Source organism: Rhinopithecus roxellana, chromosome 5 (genome assembly GCF_007565055.1).
Source record: "Rhinopithecus roxellana isolate Shanxi Qingling chromosome 5, ASM756505v1, whole genome shotgun sequence".
Classification (NCBI taxonomy): Eukaryota; Metazoa; Chordata; class Mammalia; order Primates; family Cercopithecidae; genus Rhinopithecus; species Rhinopithecus roxellana.
The window spans coordinates 101,852,690-101,879,762 of NC_044553.1; the positions used below are offsets into that span (position 1 = coordinate 101,852,690).

Genomic DNA, 27,073 nt, shown 5'->3' on the forward strand with positions numbered 1-27,073 from the left:
GAATTTAAAATAAATGTGTAGGTAAAAGAGTATATTTTTGCTTCTCATAATTTATTTGAAGGATTTTTTTATTTGAAGTAAAATGAATATAAAATATATGTCAACATATTAAAAAGATGAGGGCAAATGGAATTTTGCTGTTTAAGGATTATTACAATTTAAACCATGTAGTGCATTATTAATATGAAGCAGACTGTGATAAGTGAAATAAATGGAGATATATATTGAAAAACTAAAAGTTATTAAGATGTCAGTCTCCCTCTGTTCCAATGATCTATAGACTCAACACAATGAAAATCATAACCCTATCAGGTGTTTTGTAGAAATTAAAAATCTGACTCTTATGATTATAGGAAAATGCAAAGAACCTAGAATAACCAAAAAAACCTTACAAAAGAACAAGTTGGAGGACTTTCAACGGTTGTCTTTGAAATTTACAGTAATTAATGCAGTGTGACACTAGCATAAAGATAGACAAATAGATCATTAGAAAAGAATAGCACATCCATAAACAGACACACACTTACATGGTCAATTAATTTTTTTCAATAGCATGAAAGCCACTTAATGGGGAAAATCACCTCTCAATAAATAATGCTAAAACAACTGGATATTCACCTGTTTAAAAAAATGAACTTCAATCTTTATTTTACCATACATAATTAACTCAAAATAAATCACAGACTAAAAGTGAAAACTAAAACATTAAAGCCTGTAGAGGAAAACAAGCTGTCAGCTTTGCAATCTTGAAATGAGGAAAGATTCCTTAAACAAGACAAGTAAAATATTGATAAATTAGATGTCATCAAAATGTAAAACTTCTTCCCATCAAAATATGGTATTAAGAAAATAAATAAGCAAGCAAAAACTGGGAGAAAGTATTTTAATACATGTATCTGACAATGGACTTCATCCAGAATCAGTCAGAACCACACCCAGAAACACAAATCAATAATAAAAAGTCAATACACCCAAAATAAAAATGAGGAAAAGACATGAACAGATGTTTCAATAAAGAAAATATATGAATGGCCAATAAGTATCTGAAAAAGTTCACAACAGCATTAGTCACTGGGAGGTGCAAATTAAAATCACAATGATATACCAATATGCCTACTAAAACAGCTACAATTAAAGACACTGACAATAACAAGTGTTGATTAGTATGTAGAGCAACCAGAACTTCAGTAAATTGCTGCTGAGAATATAAAATAATAGTCACTTCCACATAAAGTGTGCTGATTTATTTTAAAAATAAATACATCCCTATCTTATAATGCAGCAATTCCACTCTTAGGTGTTTAACCAAGAAAATAAAAATGTATGTCCACAAAAAGACCTATACAAGAATTCTTGTGACAGTCTTAATCATAATAGATAAAAACTGGACAAATCCAAATGTCCACCAACAGGAGAATGAACAACAAATGTAATATTAAACAATCAAGTATTGCTTATCAATAAAAAGAACAAAATTACTGATTGGAAAATATCACAAATACCTTGCTGACATTATACAATACCACTTACATAGAATTCTAGAAGAAGCAAAACAAATCTGTAATTTAAAAAAAATCAGAAAAGTTGTTTGGGTGGGGCAGAGATGATTGATAGAGAAGAAATATAAATGAGGGAACTTTCTATGGCTATGGAAATGTGTATACCTTTATAAGGATGTGGTTACATGCATGTATAAATTTGTCAAAACTCATCAAATTGCCAGTTTAATATTTATGTATTTCATTTGTACATGTAAATTTTATCTGAAATCAAAATTGTGAGAAAATAAAAAGTTAACATTAACAGTGAAAAACTCTGAATTTTCAATGATTGTTAAAACCAAAATAACAAAAGGACTCATAAAAATCTCTAATACACTTAACGACTTTAAATTTTATATGGAACCAAAAAAGAGCCCGTATAGCCAAGACAATCCTAAGCAAAGAGAACAAAGCTGGAGGCATCACGCTACCTGACTTCAAACTATACTACAAGGCTACAGAACCAAAACAGCATGGTACTGGTACCAAAACAGATATATAAACCAATGGAACAGAACAGAGGCCTCAGAAATAACACCACACATCTACAACCATCTGATCTTTGACAAACCTGACAAAAACAAGCAATGGGGAAAGGATTCCATATTTAATAAACAGTGTTGGGGAAACTGGCTAGCCATATGCAGAAAACTGAAACTGGATCCCTTCCTTACACCTTATACAAAAATTAACTCAAGATGGATTAAAGATTTAAATATAAGACGTAAAACCATAAAAATTCAAGAAGAAAACCTAGGCAATACCATTTAGGACATAGGCATGGGCAAAGACTTCATGACTAAAATACCAAAGCAATGGCAACAAGAGCCAAAATTGAGAAATGGCATCTAATTAAACTAAAGAGCTTCTGCACAGTAAAAGAAACTATTATCACAATGAATAGGCAACCTACAGAATGGGAGAAAATTTTTGCAATCTATCCATCTGACAAAGGTCTAATATTCAGAATCTACAAGGAACTTAAACACATTTACAAGAAAAAGCAAACCCATCAAAAAGTGGGCAAAGGATATGAACAGACACTTTTCAAAAGAAGACATTTATGCGGCCAAGAAACATATGAAAAAAAGCTCATCCACTGCACTCCAGCCTGGGTGACAGAGCGAGACTCCGTCTCAAAAAAAAAAAGAAAAAAAAGAAAAAAGAAAAAAAGCTCATCATCACTGGTCATTAGAGAAATGCAAATCAAAACCACAGTCAGATACCACCTCATTCCAGTTAGAATGGCAATCATTAAGTCATAAAACAACAGATGCTGGAGAGGATGTGGAGAAATAGAACGCTTTTACACTGTTGGTGGGAGTGTAAATTAGTTCAACCATCGTGGAAGACAGTGTGGTGACTCCTCAAGGATCTAGAACAAGAAATACCATTTGACCCAGCCATCCCATTACTGGATATATACCCAAAGGATTATAAATCATTCTACTATAAAGACACATGTACACATATGTTTACTGCAGCACTGTTTACAATAGAAAAGACTTGGAACCAACCCAAATACCCATCAATGTTAGACTGGATAAAGAAAACATGCCACATATATGCCATGGAATACTATGCAGCCATAAAAAAGGGATATGTTCATGTCCTTTGCAGGGACATGGATGGAGCTGAAAACCATCATCCTCAGCAAACTACCACAGGAACAGAAAACCAAACACTGCATGTTCTCATTCATAAGTGAGAGTTGAACAATGAGAACACATGAACACAGGGAGGGGAACATCACATACTGGGGCCTGTGTGTGTTGGGGGGACGTTGGGGGCAAGGGGAGGGATAGCATTAGGAGAAATACCTAATGTAGATGACAGGTTGATGGGTGCAATAAACCACCATGGCACATGTATACCTATGTAACAAACCTACAGGTTCTATACATGTATCCCAGAACTTAAAGTATAATAAAAATAAAATAAAAATAAAACAAAAGAGAAGTACAATCTAATGAATAAATTGTCATGGTCAAAATCTCTTAATCAATAAAATGCAGCATTTAGTCACCACATGAAAAAAAAGAGGTTGATAAGAGGCATGTGGAAAAATACTAATTTGAGTCAATTTTATAGCTAAGTTGTCTGCAATTAATTCCCCATACTAAATTCTTGGTAATTAAATGTATTTTCACAAAATGACCTATTTCATTTTCCCTATAGTTCAGTTGTTATAGTAAATGATAGCTAAAAGTTTGCAAGTTCTCCAAAAATAAATGAATAAATGAGTAAATATTTTTAAAGAAAGAAAATCTAGGTCCATTTCACACAATGAAAATATTTTTTAAAAAATCAATCCTCCTAAGCAAAGTACAAGTTTTAAAAACAGATACATTTCTTATCTATATAAGAACAGAATAAAACAAATAAATGTGGTCATCTTAGATAGACTGTGATGTCGAATATGACTTTTTCAAAAAGATAAAACTAAGGTGTCATATAAAAATATCAGATCAGTGATTGCTGTTGAGAGGTGGGAACATGAATTAGTTGGATAGGGCATGAGGAAACTTTCTAGGTTAATACTGTAGTAATGTCCTGCCTCTTGACTGTGGTGGTGACTATATACTTGTATGCACTTGTCAGACATAGAGAATGCGTACTTAGTTTTCTATATTTCAATGGGTATAACTTTTAAATAAAAACAAAATAACCGCAAAAATACAGAATTCCATCTAATGATATACTATGCTGAAGGATATAGAAGCCAATGTATTGATGCCTGCATTTACATGAATGCATCATAAGTGAGATGAATTGATGGACAGACGGATGCCTAAGTAAATACCTAGATAATGTGATAAATCAAGTTTAGCAAAATACAATAATAGATTCCAGGTGGTATGTATACAAACGTCCACTGTAAAATTCATACAAATTTTCCATATGCTTAAAATTTTTCATAATAAGATATTAGGGTCAAGGTTGAAAGTAAAGGATGGAAAAGGATATAACATTCAGATATATAAGTAGACATTAAGGCAAAAAGTATTATCAGAAATGAAAGTGGGCATTTCATAATGATAAAACAGTCTATTCGATAGGAAGATACAGTAATTGTAAAGACCTTAGTACAGAATAAAATGGCTTCAAAATAAACAAAATGAAAATTGACAGAATTAAAAGGAGAAAAATTAATCGTAATCACTGAATACTTTAAACACCTCTCTTGATAACTGACATAACATATGCACAATAAATCTATGCACAACAGCTGGACAACATGATTAACCTATTTGGTCTAAATAACATATGGAGACAATACTACACTCAATAACTACAGCATATACAAACTTCATGAATTGTGTAAGAAACAGGACTTATTTGGGGTCACAGGGCAAGTATCAACAAATTTCTAAGGATTGAAATAGTATAGCGTATATTTTCTCACCACCAGAGAATTAAATTCCAGCTCAGTGACAGAAAGATAGCCTCAGAATTTCCTAATATTTTAATATTAAGCAACATATTTTTTTTTTTTTTTTTTTTTATTATACTTTAAGTTCTAGGGTACATGTGCATAACGTGCAGGTTTGTTACATATGTATACTTATGCCATGTTGGTGTGCTGCACCCATCAACTCGTCAGCACCCATCAATTCATCATTTATATCATGTATAACTCCCCAATGCAATCCCTCCCTCCTCCCCCCTCCCCATGATAGACCCCAGTGTGTGATGTTCCCCTTCCCGAGTCCAAGTGATCTCATTGTTCAGTTCCCACCTATGAGTGAGAACATGCGGTGTTTGGTTTTCTCTTCTTGTGATAGTTTGCTAAGAATGATGGTTTCCAGCTGCATCCATGTCCCTACAAAGGACGCAAACTCATCCTTTTTTATGGCTGCATAGTATTCCATGGTGTATATGTGCCACATTTTCTTAATCCAGTCTGTCACAGATGGACATTTGGGTTGATTCCAAGTCTTTGCTATTGTGAATAGTGCCGCAATAAACATACGTGTGCATGTGTCTTTGTAGTAGACTAATTTATACAGGTGTTGGAGAGGATGTGGAGAAATAGGAACACTTTTACACTGTTGGTGGGATTGTAAACTAGTTCAACCATTATGGAAAACAGTATGGCAATTCCTCAAGGATCTAGAACTAGATGTACCATATGACCCAGCCATCCCACTACTGGGTATATACCCAAAGGATTATAAATTAGTCTACTACTAAGCAACATATTTTTAAGTAATTCATGGGTCAAAGAAGAAAACAAAAGTAGAAACTAAAAAAATATTTCAACATATATAATAATTAAACACATATAACAAGAAATGGCATATCAAAAATTTATGGGATGCAAAGCCGTATATAAAGAAAAAAGTAATCATTTTTCATGAAAAGATCAACCATTTGGAAGACTCAATACTGCCAAGATGCCAGTCTTGCTTTAACTATTCTTTAGAGGCCATGCAATCCCCACTAAATACTACCAGCCTGAAGAACAACAAGCTGAATGAAGAACTGAGAATAGCTACAGAAATACTGAAGAACATTGACAGTTGGATCCTTACACTACCACAAATTAAGACTTACTATAATGCTACAGAAATTAAGATCCTGGATCATTATCGCAGGGATAAAAACCTACAACAATGGAACAGAACAGAGTCCAGAAACAGATCCACACAATAACCTAAGTTATTACATGAGCTCTACTACAATTCATTGCTGGGAGGTTGGGGAGACACAACTCATTAATTGCACAATGCTGAGACAAGTCGACTAGACATCTATATGAAGAAAATAACCGACTTTGACAATTTAAAAAGTATTTTGAAACTGATCAAGACCTAAATGTGAAAGCTAAGATAATCAAGCTTCTAGAAGAAAGCACAGTAGAACATGTTCAATACTATGGGAATGGCAAGGGTTTCTGAAACAGGACACAAAATGCATTAACCATAAGGAGAGAAAAATGATAAATTAGACTTAATTAAAATTAAGAATTTTTTCCATCAAAAGACAGCGTTAAGAGAATAAAAATGCAAGCCACATACTGTACAAATATATATAAATTACATAAATTAATATGAAAAACAACCAAATTTAATAATGGACAATAGCCCTGAAGAGACATTTCACAAAAGAAGATATCAAAATGGCCAAAAAACACATAAAAAGCTACTAACATCATTAGTCATTAGGGAAACACAAAATACAAAATAAATCCACAATGAAATATGACTATACACCCATCAGAATGATTGACACTAAAATGAGTAATGATACCAAGTATCAACTCTCACAACTGGAGCAACTCACTTACATTGCTGCTGTAAACTGGCACAACTTTGGAAAAACATTTGGCATTACCTAAGAAAGCTAAACCTATGACTCCACTATTCTTTTCTTTTGTATGTGCCTGTACATGTATCAAAAGAAATAAATGTTTAGGTCCACCAAAAGATATGCTCAAGAATCTCTATAATACTTCATTCATAATAAGTTAAAAATGAAAACAATCTAAATTTCTGTCATCTGTTTAATACACAAATAAATCATGGCATATTCACACAATGGAACATCACACCACAATGAAAAAGACACATTATTAATAATTATTAACAATACAGATCAACATACAGTCGTAACACTGGGTGACAGAAATTAGACACAAGGAGTATATAACATATGATTCCTTTTATATAAAGTTTTAAAACATGCAAAATGACCCATGGAGACAGAAGTTAGAGGAGTGATTATCTTTGGTGAGAAATTCTGACTGGCAAGAGACAGGAAAGAGCCTCCTGGAGTATTAGCAGTGTTCCATACCTTGATCTGGATGCTGCTTACAAGGGAACACACATATATAAAAATTCATCAAATCCTTCACTTGAGATTACTTCACTTCAAGTTATACCTTAATTTACAAAAATACAAGCTTCCATAGCTTTCATATCTATTCCTCTCCTTATTTTTCTTGTTTAGAACCTCTTCATCTCAATTATAATAGGTTCCCATTATCATTGGTCTCCTCAGACTTATATTTATATTACTCAAGGCACTTGATAAAGTCTTGCCCAGAAATCCTCCTCAAGAGTAGCACTTTCTGCATTATCAGAAAACTCAAAAACTGCAAGTTTCACATTGCCTAGAGAATTAAGTCTACATTTCTTAGCATTTTACCTGCCTAAAGTCCCCAAATGAAATTTCAAATAACATTTCTATGTACAACTTTTTAAGAAGGCTATTAAGAAATATGTTTATTTTTAAATGTTTATATTCTTTGCTCCAACTTTTTCATTCCTAGGAATTTTCCTTGAGGAAAGAAACATGGATGTACATAAAAATTTAGTTACAAAAATGTTACCATTCTCAAAACTCTCAATGGCAGGTGAGTTAAACAAATCTTAACACGTCCACATTATCAAAGCATGAGGTTGGGTGCAGTGACTCATGCCTGTAATCTCAGCACTTTGGAAGGCAGAAGCAGGTAGATCGCTTGAGCCCAGGAGCTCAAGACCAGCCTGGGCAACATGGTGAAACCCCGTCTCTATAAAAAATACAAAAAAAAAATTAGTCTGGCGTGGTAGTGTGCGCATGTTGCCCCAGCTCCTTAAAGGTTGAGGTTAGAGGATCACCTGAGCCTGGGACGTCAAGGCTGCAGTGAGCTGAACCAAACCCATGATCACACCACTGTATTCCAGCCTGGGTAACAGAGTGAGACTCTGTCTTAAATAAATAAATAAATGAAATGAAGTAAAATTATGAGAATATCTAACAAAATGTCAAATTAATGTGAAAAATCAGGCTACAAAGTAGTATATACAATATAATATGCATTGAAAAAAGACAATCTACATATAACTTTCTAGGAAGTGAGTTTGGGGGCAATTTTTTCCTTCTTTTTGCTTATCTGTACTTTCTAAAGTTACATATAGTTTCAAAAAGTTGTAAAAATTTCACAATAAGAAAAAAGTAATTATAATAGATGAACCATCAACAATATATTTTAGCAAGATTGACTGAAAAACATGCATAAGCAAATAATTGTATGATAGACAGGAAAGCAAATTAACAAACTGACAAGCGAAAAATTAATGAAAATCTTGCAGTCACTATAATTAAGAATACAAAATATGCTTCCTACTTTTCCTGAAAAATGAAATTCTACATGTTATGCTTTATTTTTCTTTTGAGTATAACCTTTTTGACAAATTTCTAATATTTTAAATTTATTATTTTGTATCTATTATATGCTAAACACTATGCTAATTATAAGAAGCACAAAGTGAAGGCAACGCTAAAAAAGGAGAGATTAAGACACTAGGATATTTGATTATTTCCTCTGCTAAAGTGAAAAGATAACCTTGAAGGTTACATCATTGGCCAGGATTCTAGGTTTGCTCATCAAGTGGGTTTGTTAGCTTATGCTGCACTCCCCAATCTCAATATGCTTTATCACAGTGACTGCTGATCATGCAGATGCCAAGTGAGGAATTCATAACCAGGCCAGGAAAGTTCTAGCACCCATTTCTGAATCTTGAAATATGTGTCATTATATTATCTTCTCAGATCTTAATTTCTATACTTGTTACAATAAGGAGGAAATTATTTGCAAGTTTTAAATTATTCATACTTTTCCTTAGATATGCTTCCTCTCTTTAACCACTTCTGAATCTGGCTTATGGACTGTGTGACAAAGTATGTATCATTTAGGGTTTTTTCCTATACATCCACATAAAAATTGCACAGAAAAATATCTGGAAATCACTAACCCTAATAATTGAAATACATTCAAAATCTTTATTTCTAGTGCCTTTTTCTCTTGACTGCAAATCACTATAGCACAATTACTTGACAAACCAAGAATTCCAACACATGGATTTACCAGTGTTTTACTATCCGGGACCTTGCCTTCTGTGATACCACACTCTCCTCAGTTTCTTTCTACATGCCTCATCACTCCTCTTCCTCTTTACATAAGGGAGAGTCCATGGTGAGGGAGAGTCTGGGGTTCACTGCTGTAATAACTCTGGTCCCTCACCCATTAAAATCTCAATCTTAGTTAAAATCAAATATCTACTACACCACACTACTTACACCACACTCAAGATGCTAAAAGAAATCACACAACTTCCCTGACACGCTTTTAAAAATTTAACTACCCTAATTCTTAAATGTGCATTCAGCTCTGCCTGGCAATCTTACATTTCTCTAGTTATGTTCATTTACATACAAACAATGACAATGATTCCAAACTGTCTCTACATTATAAATCTTCAGCACCATCCACTAATCCACTGAAAATCTAAATTAATCTAACATTTTAATAGAGAGGGACACTGCACCCCCAGCTTTCCTTTACTAAACTGATCAACTTGCCAGCATCTGTATCTATCCAAGCTCTTTGCATACATCTGTTAGAATGAAAGTAGTTTCCCTGTTCCTAAAAAAAGCCAATTCTTACACTTATGTTCTAGAACCTATTTCCTATCAATTTACTCATTTACTCCAGGATTTGGTTCTTTTTATTTATATATTTATTTTTTTATTTTTATTTTTATTTTTATTTATTTATTTTTTTGAGATGGAGTTTTGCTCTGTCTCCCAGGCTGGAGTGCAATGCACAATCTCGGTTCACTGCAACCTCCACCACCCGGGTTCAAGCGATTCTCCTGCCTCAGCCTCCCAAGTAGCTAGGATTACAGGCGCCTGCCACCGTGCCCAGCTAATTTTTGTATTTTTCAGTAGAGACAAGGTTTCACCATGTTGGTCAGGCTGGTCTCAAACTCCCGAACTCGGGTCATCCACCCTGTTAATAATTGCACAGGCTGCAATTATCTTTTTTATCCCTAAAAACATCACTTTTTTCCTGGTTCATTTTTATCACAACAACCACATGTGCTAGAGTATCCCATTAAACAAAGAAAGGAAAAAAACAAAAAACAAAAAAAACTCCCAAGATACCATAAGCCCTCTCTCCATCTAATGCCAATTTTTCCATCTACATTACAAGAGGGGGGAAAAAAAGTTGTATTCACTGTCTGCATTTCCTCTATTTGCATTCTCCCCTCAAACACTCCAAGGTGACCTCTGTCCTGGACAGAACTCCTGTCAAAGCCCTCAACATCATCCGCGTGATCAAATCTATCTTCACTTTGCTTGAACTCACACCATTCAAGGGAACTGACTATGCTCATCTTTTAGAAACAATTTCTGGCTGGGCACGGTGGCTCACGCCTGTAATCCCAGCAGTTTGGGAGGCCAAGGCAGGTGGATCACCTGAGGTCAGGAGTTCAAGACTAGCCTGGCCAACATGGTGAGACCTCATCTCTACTAAAAGTACAAAAAAATAATTAGCCAGGCCTGGTGGTGCACGCCTGTAATCCCAGCTACTCGAGAGGCTGAGACAAGAGAATTGCTTGAACCCAGGAGGTGGAGGTTGCAGTGAGTTCATATTGCGCCACTGCATGCTAGCTTGGGCAACAGAGCAAGATTCGGTCTCAAAAAAATAATAATAATTAAATAGAAACAATTTCCCCTCTTGCCTTCCCTGGCACCACATTCATTTCAGTGTCCGTCCACCTCATTCAACATTCTTTTCCAATCTCCTCTCCTGGCTCCTCCTCTTTTGCCCAACTGCTAAATGTTGACATACCACACAACTTGGTCTTGGCCCCTCTTCTCTTTGGTGAGCTTTCCCTAATTTCATCTAGTCCCACAGTTTTACCTATCCATATCCCAATGGCTTCAATAACCAAGTAACTGCTCAAAATTTCCCCTGAATTTTTAAGAATAATTTCAAATATACCATATCCAAAAGAGAATGTAATACCCCTCCCAAAATATGTTGATCCCACCCCAAAGAAACTTCCCCTTACAACAGATGGAGCCAACAGTGTTCAAGTCCAAATACAGAAGTCAGCCTTAATTCTTTCTGCTCCTTTATGTCCAAATCCAATTTGTCTTCAAGGCCTACTTATTGTACTTTTAAAATATTTCCCAAATCTGTCCACTTTCTTGATTGACACTTGTTCCTCTGAACCACCATCAGTTTCATCTTTTGCTTAGACTATTTCAACAGCTTTTGTCTTTCAGTCCCTTCTGCATTTAGATGCAATATCTGCTTCTGACCATTATCTCAAGACCATATGGACTTGTCTGCTGCCTATGTCTTCTGCCTTATCACTTGTAACTATCTTCCTTGCTCACTGTACCTCAATCAAATGGAAGCTTGGCACACTTGCATTGATTCCTTAAACATCTAAGCTTGTTCACTCTCTCAGGGCACTGTTGATCTCTTCTTTTCTGGTGGAATGCTCTTTCCATAGCTCTCTGCACAGCTGGATACTTCTCTTCCTCAAGTCTTCAAGTCTTAGAGCAACAATTCATCTTAAAAAATAGGCCTGCCTTGATCACCCTATTTAAAGTGACAATCCCACCCCCAGCTGCCATCACTATACATTTACCTATTTTCATCAAACCAATGAAAGGACTTTATTTGTTTGTTCACTATCTACATCTGCATATGAAAATGTAAGTTCCATAAGAGTAGGAACCTTCTATATCTGGATTATTGCTGAGTTCCCAACACACAGCACATAACAGGTACTCAATAAAATGTGAATGAATGAATAATATTTCACTAAATTCTTTTAGTTTCATGTATCTTGAAATATCTAAAATAGCTAAGTTCAATAATTCCACAAACATAATAAGTAACTTCACATCCAAGGGACTGTGATTGACACAAATAAATAAACAGTTTCTATCTTCATGTAAGTTCATGCTAGTAGGAAAGCCAGGCATAAAATCAATTAACTGTAACACAGTGTGATAAGGCCTGTAACAGGATACAAGGTAAAATACGGGCACAAATGACATAGCTATCAATATTGATTCATGTGAGTGATCTTTACAGAAGAGATGATATTTAAAATGTCTTTGAAGTATAATGCAGACAAGTGAGCAAGAAGTAGAGAGGAAGTATGTTCTAGTAAGAGGGAAAAACAGGCTTAAAGGCAGAAAGAGTCAAAAAGAATAGACGAATGCACTTTCCATGCATTCTTCAGCAGTCTTCCTAGAATTTTCTTCATTGCATCACTAGATTAGATTCATGCCTTCTTCTTCATGTCTTCTTCTTACTTAGTTTACTCCTTCAGCTTGGTGCTTGGTATAGGTTTGCAGCCTATATTGGTAAAGGAATCTGAATAGTGAAATGTCTGGCTGAATTTCTTTAATTACCCCTTGATTCTTCCATGGGTTTTCTATCAATGTTGAACATGAAGGATCTCTGGATCTGTACTTTTCATTACAATATTTGATAAACAATGAGCCACTAAATTATCACAAAAGGTGTGCTCATTATATTTCATCTAAAGGAGCAATATAAATATCTTAGAAATATTTTCAACAATAAAAACAGGAAACAAGAGTATAGAAATTAATAATAAATTTAGATATATGGAATGACTCATTTCTAGATAATAGTGATGAGTGCAGATACTCCGTATCGTGTCCAGAAAACAAAAATGTATGATCACTGATTTGGCCTTGACAGACAGGTAAGAAGACACAAAAGCAGAAGGAAACCCAAGGAAAGGTTGAAGGATACAAAGATGTTTAACCTGAAAAGCAGAAACAGTGCTAGTTTCTGCTTTGCCTTGCTATGCTTTGCTCCTAAAAGTTTTTAGCATGTATGCACCTTTTCTTATAGTTTCTGAACTAATTATAATCAAGCCTGGCAATATAATCAAAGCTCCATTCTCATCAGTCGATGCCAATGAAATTCATCAAAGAGTCATAGCATATTTTCCATTACTCCTATAATAGATTCCAAACACGCACATTCATATAGAATTTACCACTTTCTTCCTTTATCCCTGCTGTACTCTAAGTCTCTATGACAAGACTTTTGCCTTCTGTTTTGAGTGGTCCACTTGGTTAAAGTCCATAAAGTCCATATAGTTACCCCCATTCTCATACCTGACTTTTTCAGGTCCCAGGGGTTGGGACCCTCACTTAGGTACCAGCGAGGGTCCAATCAATGAAGAGTTCTACAATATTATCTTACTAACTACAAATACCAGTAAGACCCAAAGCCTCCAGGTGCCAGGCCTTGCCCATTTATGTATACCCTTATAAGGAAAACATACCCTAGAGCTAGCCTAATTTTGCCAGAATATATAGGAATAATTACTTTAATTACTGTATCTCCCAATAAAGTCAGCCCTCAAAGCTAATAAATCACCAATCCTGGCTAGTTCAATAATTTTCTGTTGCTTGCTGATGTGTGACCTGGGTCCAATTGTGCTTCTAAGCCTAGCCCTCATGACTTAAGACATTATGACAAATATTTGAATATATTTGATGCAATATGATTTATTTATCAAATGTTCTGAGACCAGTTCTAACACCAATGGCTAGATATTAACAGAAGATGGATATTTGACTAAATTAAAAATTAGTGACAGATCAGATCCTTAACTTAGTGAACAATTTAACTAGATGACTCCTAAGGTCCTATGAAATTTAAAATTCTATAATTCTATAAAAATCTTTACAATTAAAATTCTAAATTTTTTGTTTGGATAGAATAATAATCTGAAAGATCCCAGAAAAGAATAGTGAAGAAACAGAATTTTACAGCTTTATCTTCTGATTCCAGATATTTCTACAATTTGAATAAAATAGGGAAGTGTGAACTGGCCAAGAAAATGATAAAGAAATAGTAGAGGACTGGTTGGTAATATAATTCCTTGATCAAACAATTGCTAATTATAATTTTTAAATTAATGCTATGAAAGACTTTAAGGCTTTTGGCTCTCAGTTTGAGATAGAAGAGAAATGAAAAAACAATTTGGGATAAATAAGAGTATAACAATTTATCTGAAAAAGGTAACATTTTTAACTAGGCCAGTTAAAGTAAATAAATGATTTTGACTTGATTTGAAAACTATAGTAAGATATCAAGTGTATCAAAGTCAACAAATTATCATTGAATCAGAAATTTTTAATATCTATATGGAATGTGACTAAAGTTTTCCTAGCACTATACAGAAGACATCATTAGAAAATGTCTGATGCTAAATAATAGCTTTAAAATTAAGGCTGGGCACGGTGGCTCACAACTGTAATCCCAGCACTTTGGGAGGCTGAGGTGGGCATATCATTTGAGGTCAGAAGTTCTAGACCACCTTGGCCAACATGATGAAACCCCGTCTCTACTAAAAAAGTACAAAAAATTAGCCAGGTGTGGTGGCGCCTGCTTGTAATACCAGCTACCTGTGAGGCTAAGGCAAGAAAATCGCTTGAACTCAGGAGGTAGAGGTTGCAGTGAGCCAAGATGGTGCCACTGCACTCCAGCCTTGGTGACAGAGTGAGAATGCATTCTCAAAGTAAGTAAAAAATGAATTAAATTAAATTAAATTAAGGTAAAATCCCTGCGGTATTCTTTCCCAAAGCTCAAAATTTCACTTTAATCATGAGAAAAACAAACCCAAATTCAGAGATATTCTATAAAATATGTGAGAGGTACTCTTCAAAATTATTGAGGTTATGGAGGAAAAAAATATAAGAAAAGATGAATAGGCTGTCACCAACCAGAGGAGACTGGAAGAACGTGACAATTAAATGCAATATGCTACCCTGGATTGAATTATGAAACATAAGAAGGACACAAATGAAAACTGGTGAATTCTGAATAACATCTAGAGTTGAACTGATACTAATGTACCAATGTTGGTTTCCTAACTTTCACGAACACACCACAATGATTTAAGATAACAAAATTAGGGAAAACCAAAACTGGGTAATATATGGGAGCTGTCTATATTGTACTATTTTTGAAACTTTTCTGTAATCTAAAACTATTCCAACAAGTTTATTTTTAAAAAATCAAAGTTAAGAAAAGTTTCCATTCAGAAATATAAGACAATAATTCAAAAGTGTAAGTATATAATGCCTGTAACATAAAAATTAAAATGAGTATTTATTGAGCCATAGGGCTTGCAAATAAGCAAGTTAAAATAACTAAACAACTCCTTTCTCATAAAATATAACCATAAATATAGTGCAGTGGTATTTATACATAACAACTTGTCAGCAAATATTACCAAATGTTAACTTCTTATTTATTTATCCTTTTATACCATGAAAGTCAGTGGAGGGAGAAAAGATAGGAAGAGGGAATGAGTGGCAGTGAATTTAATTATGCTCTATGTGCTTATTTTTAGTTAACTTACTTCCATGTCTAGACAGCATGGAATCACTTGTGGTGAACCAATGCTTCATTCAAGAACAAGAAAAGCCAGATTTAATACAAAAATCATCTGCCTAAAGGTATCAGAGGGCTGTTGCTGCAATAACGGCTTGAGTGTCTAAGATTCTAAAGAGGAGTTAACTGGAGAGGAATCTTTGGAGGATATGCAGTTATTTTTTCTCCCTGAGAGTGTCATATTCTAGGTATTGGGAAAACACTGAGAAATCAGGCTTTAACTAGGCAAAGAACTCCTGCTGGAAGACAGAGAAACCACCCAAGCTTTTGACAGCTATTCAGAGCTGAGGTGACAAAATGGAGATTTGAGACTTGTTTCTGAACCAAATCATTTGCCAAATTCCAAACTTCTACAGGTCATTAAGTTAAAAAGCTAAGCCCCCAAACCTCTGAAAAAATAGTAGAGTTTTCCACAGTCTACCAGTGCTGAGGAAACAAACACACACTAGAATACAGGATCATCCAGCAGTCAGGCCCTTGTAAATACTCAGTTCTCAGTTTGGGAGGCCTCATCCAAAATAGAGGGGTGAACCACAACTAGGCCAAGACTTACCAAAACCTCCACTCAGCCTCCATGGGAGATGGTAAGACATTTTGGGCAGCAATGGAAATGAACTAATATAAAACATTTTACAAAGTAGGAGAGAAAAGGAAAAAGTGGTTAAGCGATCACCTTGTGAAGGCCAGAAAAGATGTGAACTAGTATGGAAACAGAGAGATTGTCTTTAAATAGAAGCACTTAGTTAGAAAAAAGTAAAGTAGAAAAGGCAGAGCACATGGGTGCAAATGCAGGTAGGCTGGTAGATGAAATGGCTGTGGGCATGCAGAAGTTATCTTTTTAACTGGGAGGAGAGGTTAGATAACTAAAGAGAAAGAAGAGATAAAATAGTCCTCTAGAGGGAAGAGTGAATAGACAAGCAAAAAGCAAGAAGTTGCCAGGCAACACTAAGAACCTAACTGAATATATTAATAGTTGGTCATAGATTTAAGGTAAGTGCAGTCAGTAAATCTGTGTGATTTTTCTCCCGCCTTATAAAGCTGTGAAGATACAAAACAGATAGAAAGATTCATTTAACTAGGTTTTGATTTTGCTGGGTGAGTGGGACAAAGGAAGAGGGCCAAGAGAAATGAGGTTACATTATATGCAGGTTGGCTAGATGTGAGTGTGTGGGGTGGGGGAGTAAGGACATAAGGGGTTTGAGGGATAGAAAAGAGTTAGTAAGATTGAGAGAAATAAGTTGAGGCCAGGCACAGTGGCTCACATCTGTAATCCCAGCATTTTCGGAGGCCGAGGTGGGCGGATCACTTGAGGTCAGCAGTTCAATACCAGCCTGGCCAGCATGGCAAAACCCTGTCTGTACACGAAATACCAAAAAATTAGCTGGGTGTCATGGCGCACACCTGTAGTCCCAGCTGCTCAGGAGGCTGAGACAGGAGAATCACTTGAACCTGGGAGGCAGAGACTGCAGTGAGCCAAGATCACACCACTGCACTCCAGCCTGGGTGACAGAGCGAGACTCTGTCTTAAAAAAAAAAAAAAAAAAAAATGCTGGAGTCAGAGTTCTAGCATGAGTGAGCTAGAAAGAGAGCAGAAAGTGGGAAGCTTGACATTGAGACTCAGAATGACCAGGAACAGAGTATGACCACAGAGTAGATAGCAGATATAGTGCACAGCACATAATGACTAAAGTAGAGGAATTTAGGAAATAAGAGGCTGCAATTTTTGAAAGGATTAACTACATAGGAATTTACATCACCAAGAATTATGACAGGAGTAGGCTGAAGAAAGAGACATTGGAAAATGTCTTAACAAAACAAGGGAGGTGATATAGAAGCGTGTACATGACTACAATAGTGTGTACTGGGTGCTAGAGTCTGATGCGTGCGTTTCAAAGCTGGAGGTGTTTAGGGAGTGAAAAAGGCATTGATCTGAAAACACTAACAAGGCCAGGTGTGGTGGCTCATGCCTGTAATCCCAATACTTTGGGAGGTCGAGGCAGGAGGATCACTTGAGGCCAGGAGTTCAAGAGCAACCTGGGAAACAAGGCGATACCAAATCTAAACACACATACACACACACACACACACACACAAATAAATAAATAAATAAATAAATAAATAAATAAATAAATAAATAAATACAATAATGAGAAACAAGCCTCCAAGCCCAGTGGTATAACCGGTATGAGAGAGAGCACAGTCACTAGTTGAAAGGACTGCACTAGAAGCAGTGGCCTGAGGGAGGTAATCAGGTTTCAGGTAGAGCAGGAAAGTGTAAGTAGCATTCAGAAAAAAATACATGAATAATTTTGATCCATTAATCAAGATTTACTAAAAGGTACTGAATTAGGCATTGGGAATAAAACAGTAATACAGACATAGTCTCAGTCTTCAGAAAACTGTAACTTAAGTAAGAAGTCCCATATAAAAGTGATTAATTGAAAAAATATAACTAAATTTCTATAACAAGTTAGCCTGTTATAAAACAAGTTTAATTTTATTAAGAAATGAGACTGCATTAAATTTTATTTAAAATGAGGTCTCATATTTTGAACAGTAGTATAATAAAATACATAATTATTTTAATATAGGTAGTCATTATGGTATTAATTATGTGCTAAAAACTAATGTGAATTAAGAATATCTGGGCCACAGTCATTTTTTAATGGTTAAAAAAAGAGAGAAGAAAATGGTAAGTATATGCTTTTACAGATACATGCAGAGTTACCTTAGACAAGGCAGCATCCCGTTCTTCTATTAGTGCACTCATTTCTTCTGCAGTTATTCTCATTTTACATTCCTTGGTCTTGTAGATTCTATCCACAATTATAGCTCCATTCTTCTGAATAGCTATCCCTGTGTCTGCATTGTTTATTCTGTTCAGTAATTCCTGTAATGTCTACCAACACCATTATATGTTAGTCAGACATGAAGTTTTAATATATTTTATTTAATATAGGGTTTTAATTAATAGGCACATGTGAATTGTAAATTGACTGAGTGAAGTTATTGAATTTTCATATTGCAGCAAAGATGTACATTATTAGTGTGTCAATTCTTCTTTTTCCCACATCTTAGTTCTTGAAACCCACTCAATTGAACTTAAGCCTCTAAGATATAAGACTGACATCAAGAAATCTCCTCAGAGAATGGCTTACCATGTCATTTTCTTCAGGGTTAATATTTTCTAGCCTAGAAAAAAGGGACACAGAAAGCCTGATCAGTAGCATTTCCTTAGTGCAGCAAAATGAGTTCGCTTTTTAAATCTTTAGAACCTCAAGTAATTTCATTCGACTAGTCTTTAGAGTCAACCACGACACTGAACATATTAAAGTGCCACCTGCTTGACTCCATCTTTCAATAATGCTCCATATCTTCTGCACTGACTTCAGACTGTTAAGTTATTAATGTTTACTGCTATATATGACTACAAGGATCAATTGTTCATATGTGCTTAGATGAAGAAAGTTCCCCAGTGATAAAAGCACTCATTCTCATCATTATATTTATTCCTGGACTTTCCATTTTTATCAGAAACTGTACTTCCTCTCTTTTTTTGGACACTATCATAAGTAAAACAAGGCAAGTATTTTTATTACAAAGTTTAACTATGTTCCCTCAAAAGCAATAACAAATAATTACACTAAATTTGAAGTAAAAATCTCTTGCTGTTACCTAGTTGTTATTATAAAACAAACGTATAGGAAGGCTGACCAAAATTGTACCAAGTTTTTAGATGACTAATGTTATTTTCTTCTTCATAATGTATGTAGAATTATTCAACATAAAGACGAAAAATACAAATGGGCTCCCCTCAGAAATGCATTTTGTCTTTTAGGAGTCATAGTGGCTACTGAAATGTTTATTGATGTTGACAAATTGAAGAAATGCAGTAAAGGTAAAGAAAGCAGTTTTAAATTACATAGAAAATGTCTATAATATAATTTAGACAACCATTCCAAGTACGTAAATTAAAAGAACATTTGTAATATGCATTAGTGAAAAGGTATAGATTCTAGAAAGGATCTCAATTATTTTAAAATTACATTAAAAAGTTCAGATATCCAAGTTTCTGTTTTCTCAAGTTTTCCTCCGTTTCTGTGCTCCTATGGTTTAACATTTACCAGAAAAGAGGATACTAGCCAAAGATAACAGAAGACACCTAATAAATATACCACAAAATGGTTCCAAAATTCACAACTGGATAAAATTGCTACACTCATGGAAAAGTAGTACTTTTGGAACTTAGTATTTTAACAGAAAAAAATATACACACAAATATTAAAGAGCTATTTCTAGACATACTTAAATAGTATAAGTTAACAGGAATGTATAGTAATTTTAAGTTATATATAATTCAATGTATCTGAAACTACTAACGTCCACTTAGGTTTGAATTTCAAGAAGGGCAACTACTTTCATCTTTTATCTTTTTTTCTTCAAAATAAATGAACAATTTTCAATGATGCTGCCTAACAAAAGTTTGTTCTATAAGAATTTTGAAGATAAATTGTGAAACTTCTTTTCATCTCAATTGAAAAACCTAACAGAAAATTATAAGATAATAAAATTCTTACATTTATTTATTATCATAGTGAAAATATTTGAAAAAAATGAGTGGCATTTAACCAGCAGTAATTGGTTGGCTAAATACGATTTTTAAGGAAGTTATATGTGGTGAGAAATATTTATCTTATGTCATCTTTTATTGTCATTCTTTTTAGGTAAAATCAAAGTAACATCTAATTATGACAGCTACCCAATAAAATCCAATTAAAATGCTTACAAACTTCACAATTACCTTGTTAAACTTGATAATTTAAAATGTGAACAGATACATGACAATTAAACATTTAGACTGAGGTAGGTTCCTCTGGAACCTTTGCAATAACAAAAGACATTTAGTTACCAAGGTTATAAATTTCTATTTTTAAGTTTCAAAGAATTTTGTATGACCAGGAAGGAAATAACAGTAAGTTACCTAGTCGGTATATTCCAAATAATCAACACACACAAAAAAAGCATACGGAAGTTCTATGTAATATTTATAGGTTGTCTTCAGGCATTGCAATATAAAGCATTACTTTAAGGAGAGGAAGATGAAGAGGTTCAAATGTTTTAAATTAACAGCTTTCAATAAGAAAAGTTTAAGATAATTGTATTTAGTCTAATATTAAAATTCCCTACTAATTTAAATATTTTTTAAAAATCAGAATCCAAAGTTCTTATCAAGGGCTATTCCAGATCCCTGGCACATGAATTTAGTATTTAGACTTTAAATAATTTGTGTGATTGCTGCTAAAAGCACACAATATATACTGACTTGTCATTTTGCTGATAAATGAATTTAAATTATGTTTTTGGTAAGGCTACCGTACGGTCTGACACACAGGACGTAAGTGAGCTAAGTGAGCCACTTAGCATTTGGATCTCAATCTTGCTTTGTTATTATTCTTTATAATTGATGTAAATATAGTGATAAATGGCCAGCAAAAGAAAAATATAACTTTAGTCAAAGTGAAAAAATTATTACTTCGAGATTTGAAAATTTACATAGATGCAAGTAACTTTCAACACAAACATGAGTCTAGAAAGAGAAAAAGTCAATACCTGTATTTCTCTACTTGTATTTCTTTAAAAGTTTCAGGAACTATCACAGATATCACAGATTTATCAAAGAATATTATGCCATAATTTAGTCTCAACTAGATTATATAGAGTAGAGATTAGCCAAGTTTTTCTGCAAATGGCCAAATAGTAATTATTTTAGGCTTTACCATACGCTCTCTATCATAGCTACTAAATTCTGCCTCTGCAGTACAAAAGCAGCCATACACAATAAGTGATCAAGTACAGTTGTATCCCAATAAAACTTTATTTACAAAACAGGTGGCAGGCCGAATTTCAACATAAGTTCTTACTTTGCAAATCCTTGATACAGAGTGTTGGAAAATGAGACTAGATCTTTGATGTTAATGCACCGTAAGTGCCAATTTAAATTATTTGACATAATTTTCTAAGCTAAATCATTCAATATCTAAAGATTAAGAATCAACAAAAATAATTTTCAGAAAATGAAAATCAGGTCTACAATAAGTATATCTCATACTGTGTCACTTGAAACAACACAAAACTTAGACAACTTGTCTTTTCAGAAAAGAGGTGATTTGAAGCAGCTATACATGGCTTTAATTTTCTGTTTAAAAAGACTTTGGGGAAGGTACTAAGGTTTACTAGTGGTATGTACAACACATAACACTTTACTGATTTAAATAAAGACTTAAAATAATAGTTGGTGTTATATGAAATATATCTGATGAACTATAAATTATATCTCATTAATATGAGGTTTACAATTAGACAAAAGAATTTCAACCTTTTGTAAACTTTACATTATGCCTGTAATAGTCTAACTTGACACAGTCATGATAATTAGTAAGAATTTTGCTGAAGTAAATGTCTATGGGCTCAAGTTTCAATTGATTTCCTATATCATGCAAATTCTGACTGACATCCTTGCACTCTAAGTGAAAAGATCCATGCGTGAAATGTCGCATTCCTTGATTTATCCCTAAATCAGTCAATATCACCTTTTTCTTTTCTGAAACTACAGTCATTCACCTTGTTCAATCCTAAGATGCCAAACATTGACCTCAAATGATAAACAAATTTCAAATTTTTCTGAAAATTATAATTTGTTTGCTTTTATTCTAATCAGAAAATTCTGATTTGTTTGCTTTTATTCTCTCTCATTTTCTACACACCACCACACTTAACATGTTTAAAAAGTACCAACAATAGCAAACAGACTGAAAAAAAAGGTATCATGATCTGAAAAGCTCGAAGTATACAAATGCAAACATGTATAAGAGTACGTATATTTAGGTAATTTTAACTTGAATTCTTTTTTATTTTTTTCCCTAGTTTTTGATAAAAGCCAAAAAAGAAACAGAAAAAGCATTAACAATCCAAGGGGTAAAGAAAAGCAGAGAGAGGCAGAATAAGACAAAGCAGACATTGTAACAGAGATACAACGTAGATCAGAAGTAGCAAAGCAGATGAGAGAAAAAAGACAACAAAGAATCTGAAGATTATAGGAAGCAAGAAATTAGGAATTTTTACAAAAAAGATGTGAACAATTTATATAATTTTATCATACACTAGATGCCCCCAAATATACCTTTCAGTCAAGCAAAACCAGTTATGTATTGGTCCTGTTATCAAGATGTAGTCTAAAACACACTCTTGATGGTTCAGAACCTCTAGATTCAGCAGAAGAGAAAAGAACCTCACCAAACCATCTTATACTATGCTGACATAATATTCTTTGTTGCTGTTGTTTTTCTTGCTTGGTATGTGTGGCCTTCTCTGACTCTTCCCCCTACCTGAACTCCTAGATTCTGATACAGAAGGAGTCCCTCTTATAAGCTGTTTCTAGGAAACAAAAATTTCTTTAAATTAACCGTTAATTAATTGTTTTAAGCATTTATATGATTACTTATTTACCTAAGTCAATTTGACCATAATGCTGTGTCCCCAGCAACTGCACTGTACCTGACACAGTATAGTCAATAAATAGTTACTGAATAAATTAATTAATTAAAAGAAAAGGCTGAGAATTGAATGCATTCCTTTTCTCCCATTCCCATTCTTCCCTTAATACTAACGATCTAAAAGACAAAATGAAAAAGATTCTGTCTCAAGGAACACTAATTTCAATATACTTTAATAAAAACTGTAACAAATATATGTATAAATTAAAGTAGATATGCAATGAAGGGTAAAAAATAGGAAAGAATGATAGGCTCAATTTAAATATTTAGTTAAAGAGACAGAATAAACCAAATAAGAGATCAGTTTAATAGGAGTTCTGAGGAAGAAGCTTTGGCTTGGATATGTAGGAAGATGGTTGTAACACTGATCAGGATAAGGGATTAAGGAGGAGGATCAGGTTTTAAGAATGAATTAATAAGTTTCATTTTGGATATGCTAAGTTTGAGTTGCCTGTGTAAATCTGAGGTAGACATTCTGACAATGTGTAATTGACTGACTGTGAGTCTTTGGCCAAGTAGTCTAGCCCTCTAAGCTTTTTTCATCTATAAAACATGAATATACCTATTTCCAAAGAGTTGTGACATTTTACGAAAAACTGATTTGTTGTCTTTTGAAGGTCAATTTGATTTTTTAAAAGCATAAAAATCTTTTTAGAAGCAAATCTCATGAATAAAATCAGTGATTGATTTATATAATGAAATTTATTAACATAAATTGCATGTTTGGTGCATGATAAAATGAACATTATACCTGAAAATCTCCAAAGAAGAGTTCTAAAGTTTTAATGACTATACTACTGAAATTTTGTTAAAAGGGTGTCTAGAATAGCCAAAACAATTCTATAATAAAAGAGCAAAGTTCAAAGACTCCACCTGATTTCAAGACTCACTATCAAGATTATGTGATATTGACAAAGGGATCAACATATAGGTTAATGAACCAGAACAGTAAATTCAGAAATTAACCCACAGATAAAGAGTCAACTTATTTTTGACAGAGATGCAAAGGAAATTTAATGTAGAAATGACAGACTTTTCAACAAATGGTGGTAGAATATAAGAATGTCCATAAGCAAAAGAAAAAAAAATTAACGTTACCAAAATTTAAGTGTTACCAAAATTTAAAACTTGTGTTCTGCCAAACACACTAAGAGATTCAGAAAAACAAGACATTGACTAGAAGAAAATATTTGCAAGCCACATATCTGATAAATGACTTATATCCAGAATATAAACAATTCTTTTAAACAATAAGAAAAAAAAAATCCAATTTGAAAAATTATCCAAATACCTGAACACTTTACCAAAAAAAAGTAGATGGAAAATAAACATTTAAAAAGATGCTCAATATCATCTGTCATCAGGGAAATGCAAATAAAAATACTAAGATACTACTACACACCTGTTAGAATGGCTAACATCCAAAATAAGAAACAAAACAAAACAAAAACAATAGTTCCAAATGCTTGGAAGTATATACAGCAACAGGAACTCTGATTCGTTGCTAGTATAGCCACTCTGGAAAAGAATTTGGCAGTTTCTTGTAAAATTAACATGGATTTAACTTATGATTCAGCAGTATTGCTACTGGGTTTACTCAACTGATTTGAAAACGTATGTCCAGACAAAAACCTGTATATGAATACTTAGAGCAACTTTATTCAAAATCACCAAAAATAGAAGTAACCAAGATATCCTTTATACAAAGGAATGAATCAAAAACTGTGATACTTCCATACAATGGAATACTATTCAACAAGAAAAAAAGGACATAATATAAATTAATGCATTAACATGAATGCATTGTGCTAAATGAAAGAAGCCAGTTTGAAAAGTCTACATATTGTATGATTCCATTAACATGATATTCTGAAAAAGGAAAGACTGTCAGGGGAAGAAAGCAGGTCAGTAGTTGCCACAGAGTTGGGAAGGGAGGAAGATTTGAGTAGAAGAAGCAGTGGGGATTTTAAAGTGGCAGAACTCATTTGGATACATGACACTACACATTTGTCAAAACCCACATAGTGAACCTTAATGTATGCATACAAAGAAACCAACTAGGAGATCAAAGGACACTAGGATAGAATGCAGACTACGATAAATAACTCTAATTACATTAAAAAATATGGCCTAAACTCACTTAAAGAGGTGGGGCAGAGGAAGGAGCCAGTTTAAGTAATTTTGGAAAATGGTGTCTTGAAACTATAAAACTAAACACTAAAAGAAGTATACATAGTACATTCTCATTGCTAAAGTTAATTCTCATGGAGGTATATGTTAATGATTCAGAAAGAGTTATAATGTATACTGGGTTTCAACAAATAATAGATGGTGGCTGGTGGGGGCCAGTTTTGTCACCACTGAGTAGAGTAATTTACAGATGAACAAAAGGGAAGGCTATAATAAACAGTATGGCAATGGATTAGAATTAAGAACATCAGTGTGAACTTATGTTCAGCTTGATATAGATACAAATGGATAGGTGTATAAATAAGAGATATGTGTGTGTATACATCAGTTAGTGTATATATACACGTGTGTGTGTGTGTGTGTGTATCCTACTCTGTCTGTGGAAATGGTCTAGAAGCAGTCATACTCCCACAACAAAGGGCACACCTCACACCCAGATCTTGGTTTCTAATACTATTTTCTAATAAAAGGATCTAGAGTTCCTTGGAGGAATGACTGAATCTACTGGAGGGGCACAGCTCTATACATCCTTACATAAGGTGACCCTGGAGCTTTCTGTCATGCCAAAAAGAAAATGTTCAAAAATCAGAAGAGACCAGATGTAGTGGCTCTTGCCTGTAATTCCAGAACTTTGGAAGGCTGAGGCAGAGTATCATTTGAGCCCAGGAGCTTGAGACTAGCCTAGGCAATACAGTGAGACTCTGTTTCTAAAATAATTTCTAAAAATTAGTCAGGCATTAGCCAAGTGAGCGCCTGCAGTCCCAATTACTGGGGAGGCTGAGGTGGGGGGATTGCTTGAGCCCAAGAGGTCAAGGCGGCAGTGAGCTGTAATCATGCCACTGCACTCCAGCCTGGACAACAGAGCAAGACCCTGTCTCAAAACAAAAACAAATAAATGACAGAAAGGAATGGGGACACGTCAAAGAAATATAGGAGCTAACCCGAAAGAGCTTCCAATCCACAAAGGTAGAACATTTCAAGCAACAACATATATAACATAGTATTAGATTATAATCCAAAGTATTAAATGAACACCTATGAATCCATACTGACACAAATGGCTGAATAAATGGGAAAAGAGACAAATCTCCTGTATTAAAGTGCTACATATAATTTATGTAAATATTCTCCCCTGCAGGACGTGGAGCTCAACAACCTCCCATCTTCATTCTTTAGTATGGACTGTACTTAGTGATGTGCTTCCAAAGAGTAGAGTATGAACAAAGGAATGGAGGTAAGTAACTTTACAGTGGAGAAACTTAGCAAACCATACCTTGGCCATCAAGGTTAATATTACTGGTAGTAAATCCAATCAGTAGAATATAGCCTTGAAATGATGTGAAGAAAATGGCACTCACTTCTGTAGTCTTCATCCTAAAAACTCATAACCCCAACATAACCATGAGAAAAACCCAAATTGAGAAACATTCTGTGTAAAATACCTTGATCAATATGCCTCAAAACTATCAAGGTCTTAAAACACAAGAAAAGTTAGAGAAAAATGTCACAGCCCAAGATGGGCTAGGGACACATACAAACTAAATCCA

The 27,073-nt window shown here is 34.2% G+C and overlaps 1 protein-coding gene across 4 annotated transcripts in view; it reads right to left on the reverse strand.

The window, feature by feature from the left end:
- MIPOL1 (mirror-image polydactyly 1) overlaps positions 1–27,073 on the reverse strand; it is a 384,987-nt gene that overhangs the window by 250,395 nt on the left and 107,519 nt on the right. For all 4 annotated transcript variants that reach the window (XM_030931752.1, XM_010361991.2, XM_030931753.1 and 1 more), the window contains 2 exons: positions 18,942–18,975; positions 18,512–18,682 (listed from right to left, as the gene is read on the reverse strand). In XM_030931752.1, coding sequence (XP_030787612.1) covers positions 18,512–18,682; positions 18,942–18,975 — 205 coding nt within the window. The remainder of the gene's footprint in view (positions 1–18,511; positions 18,683–18,941; positions 18,976–27,073) is intronic.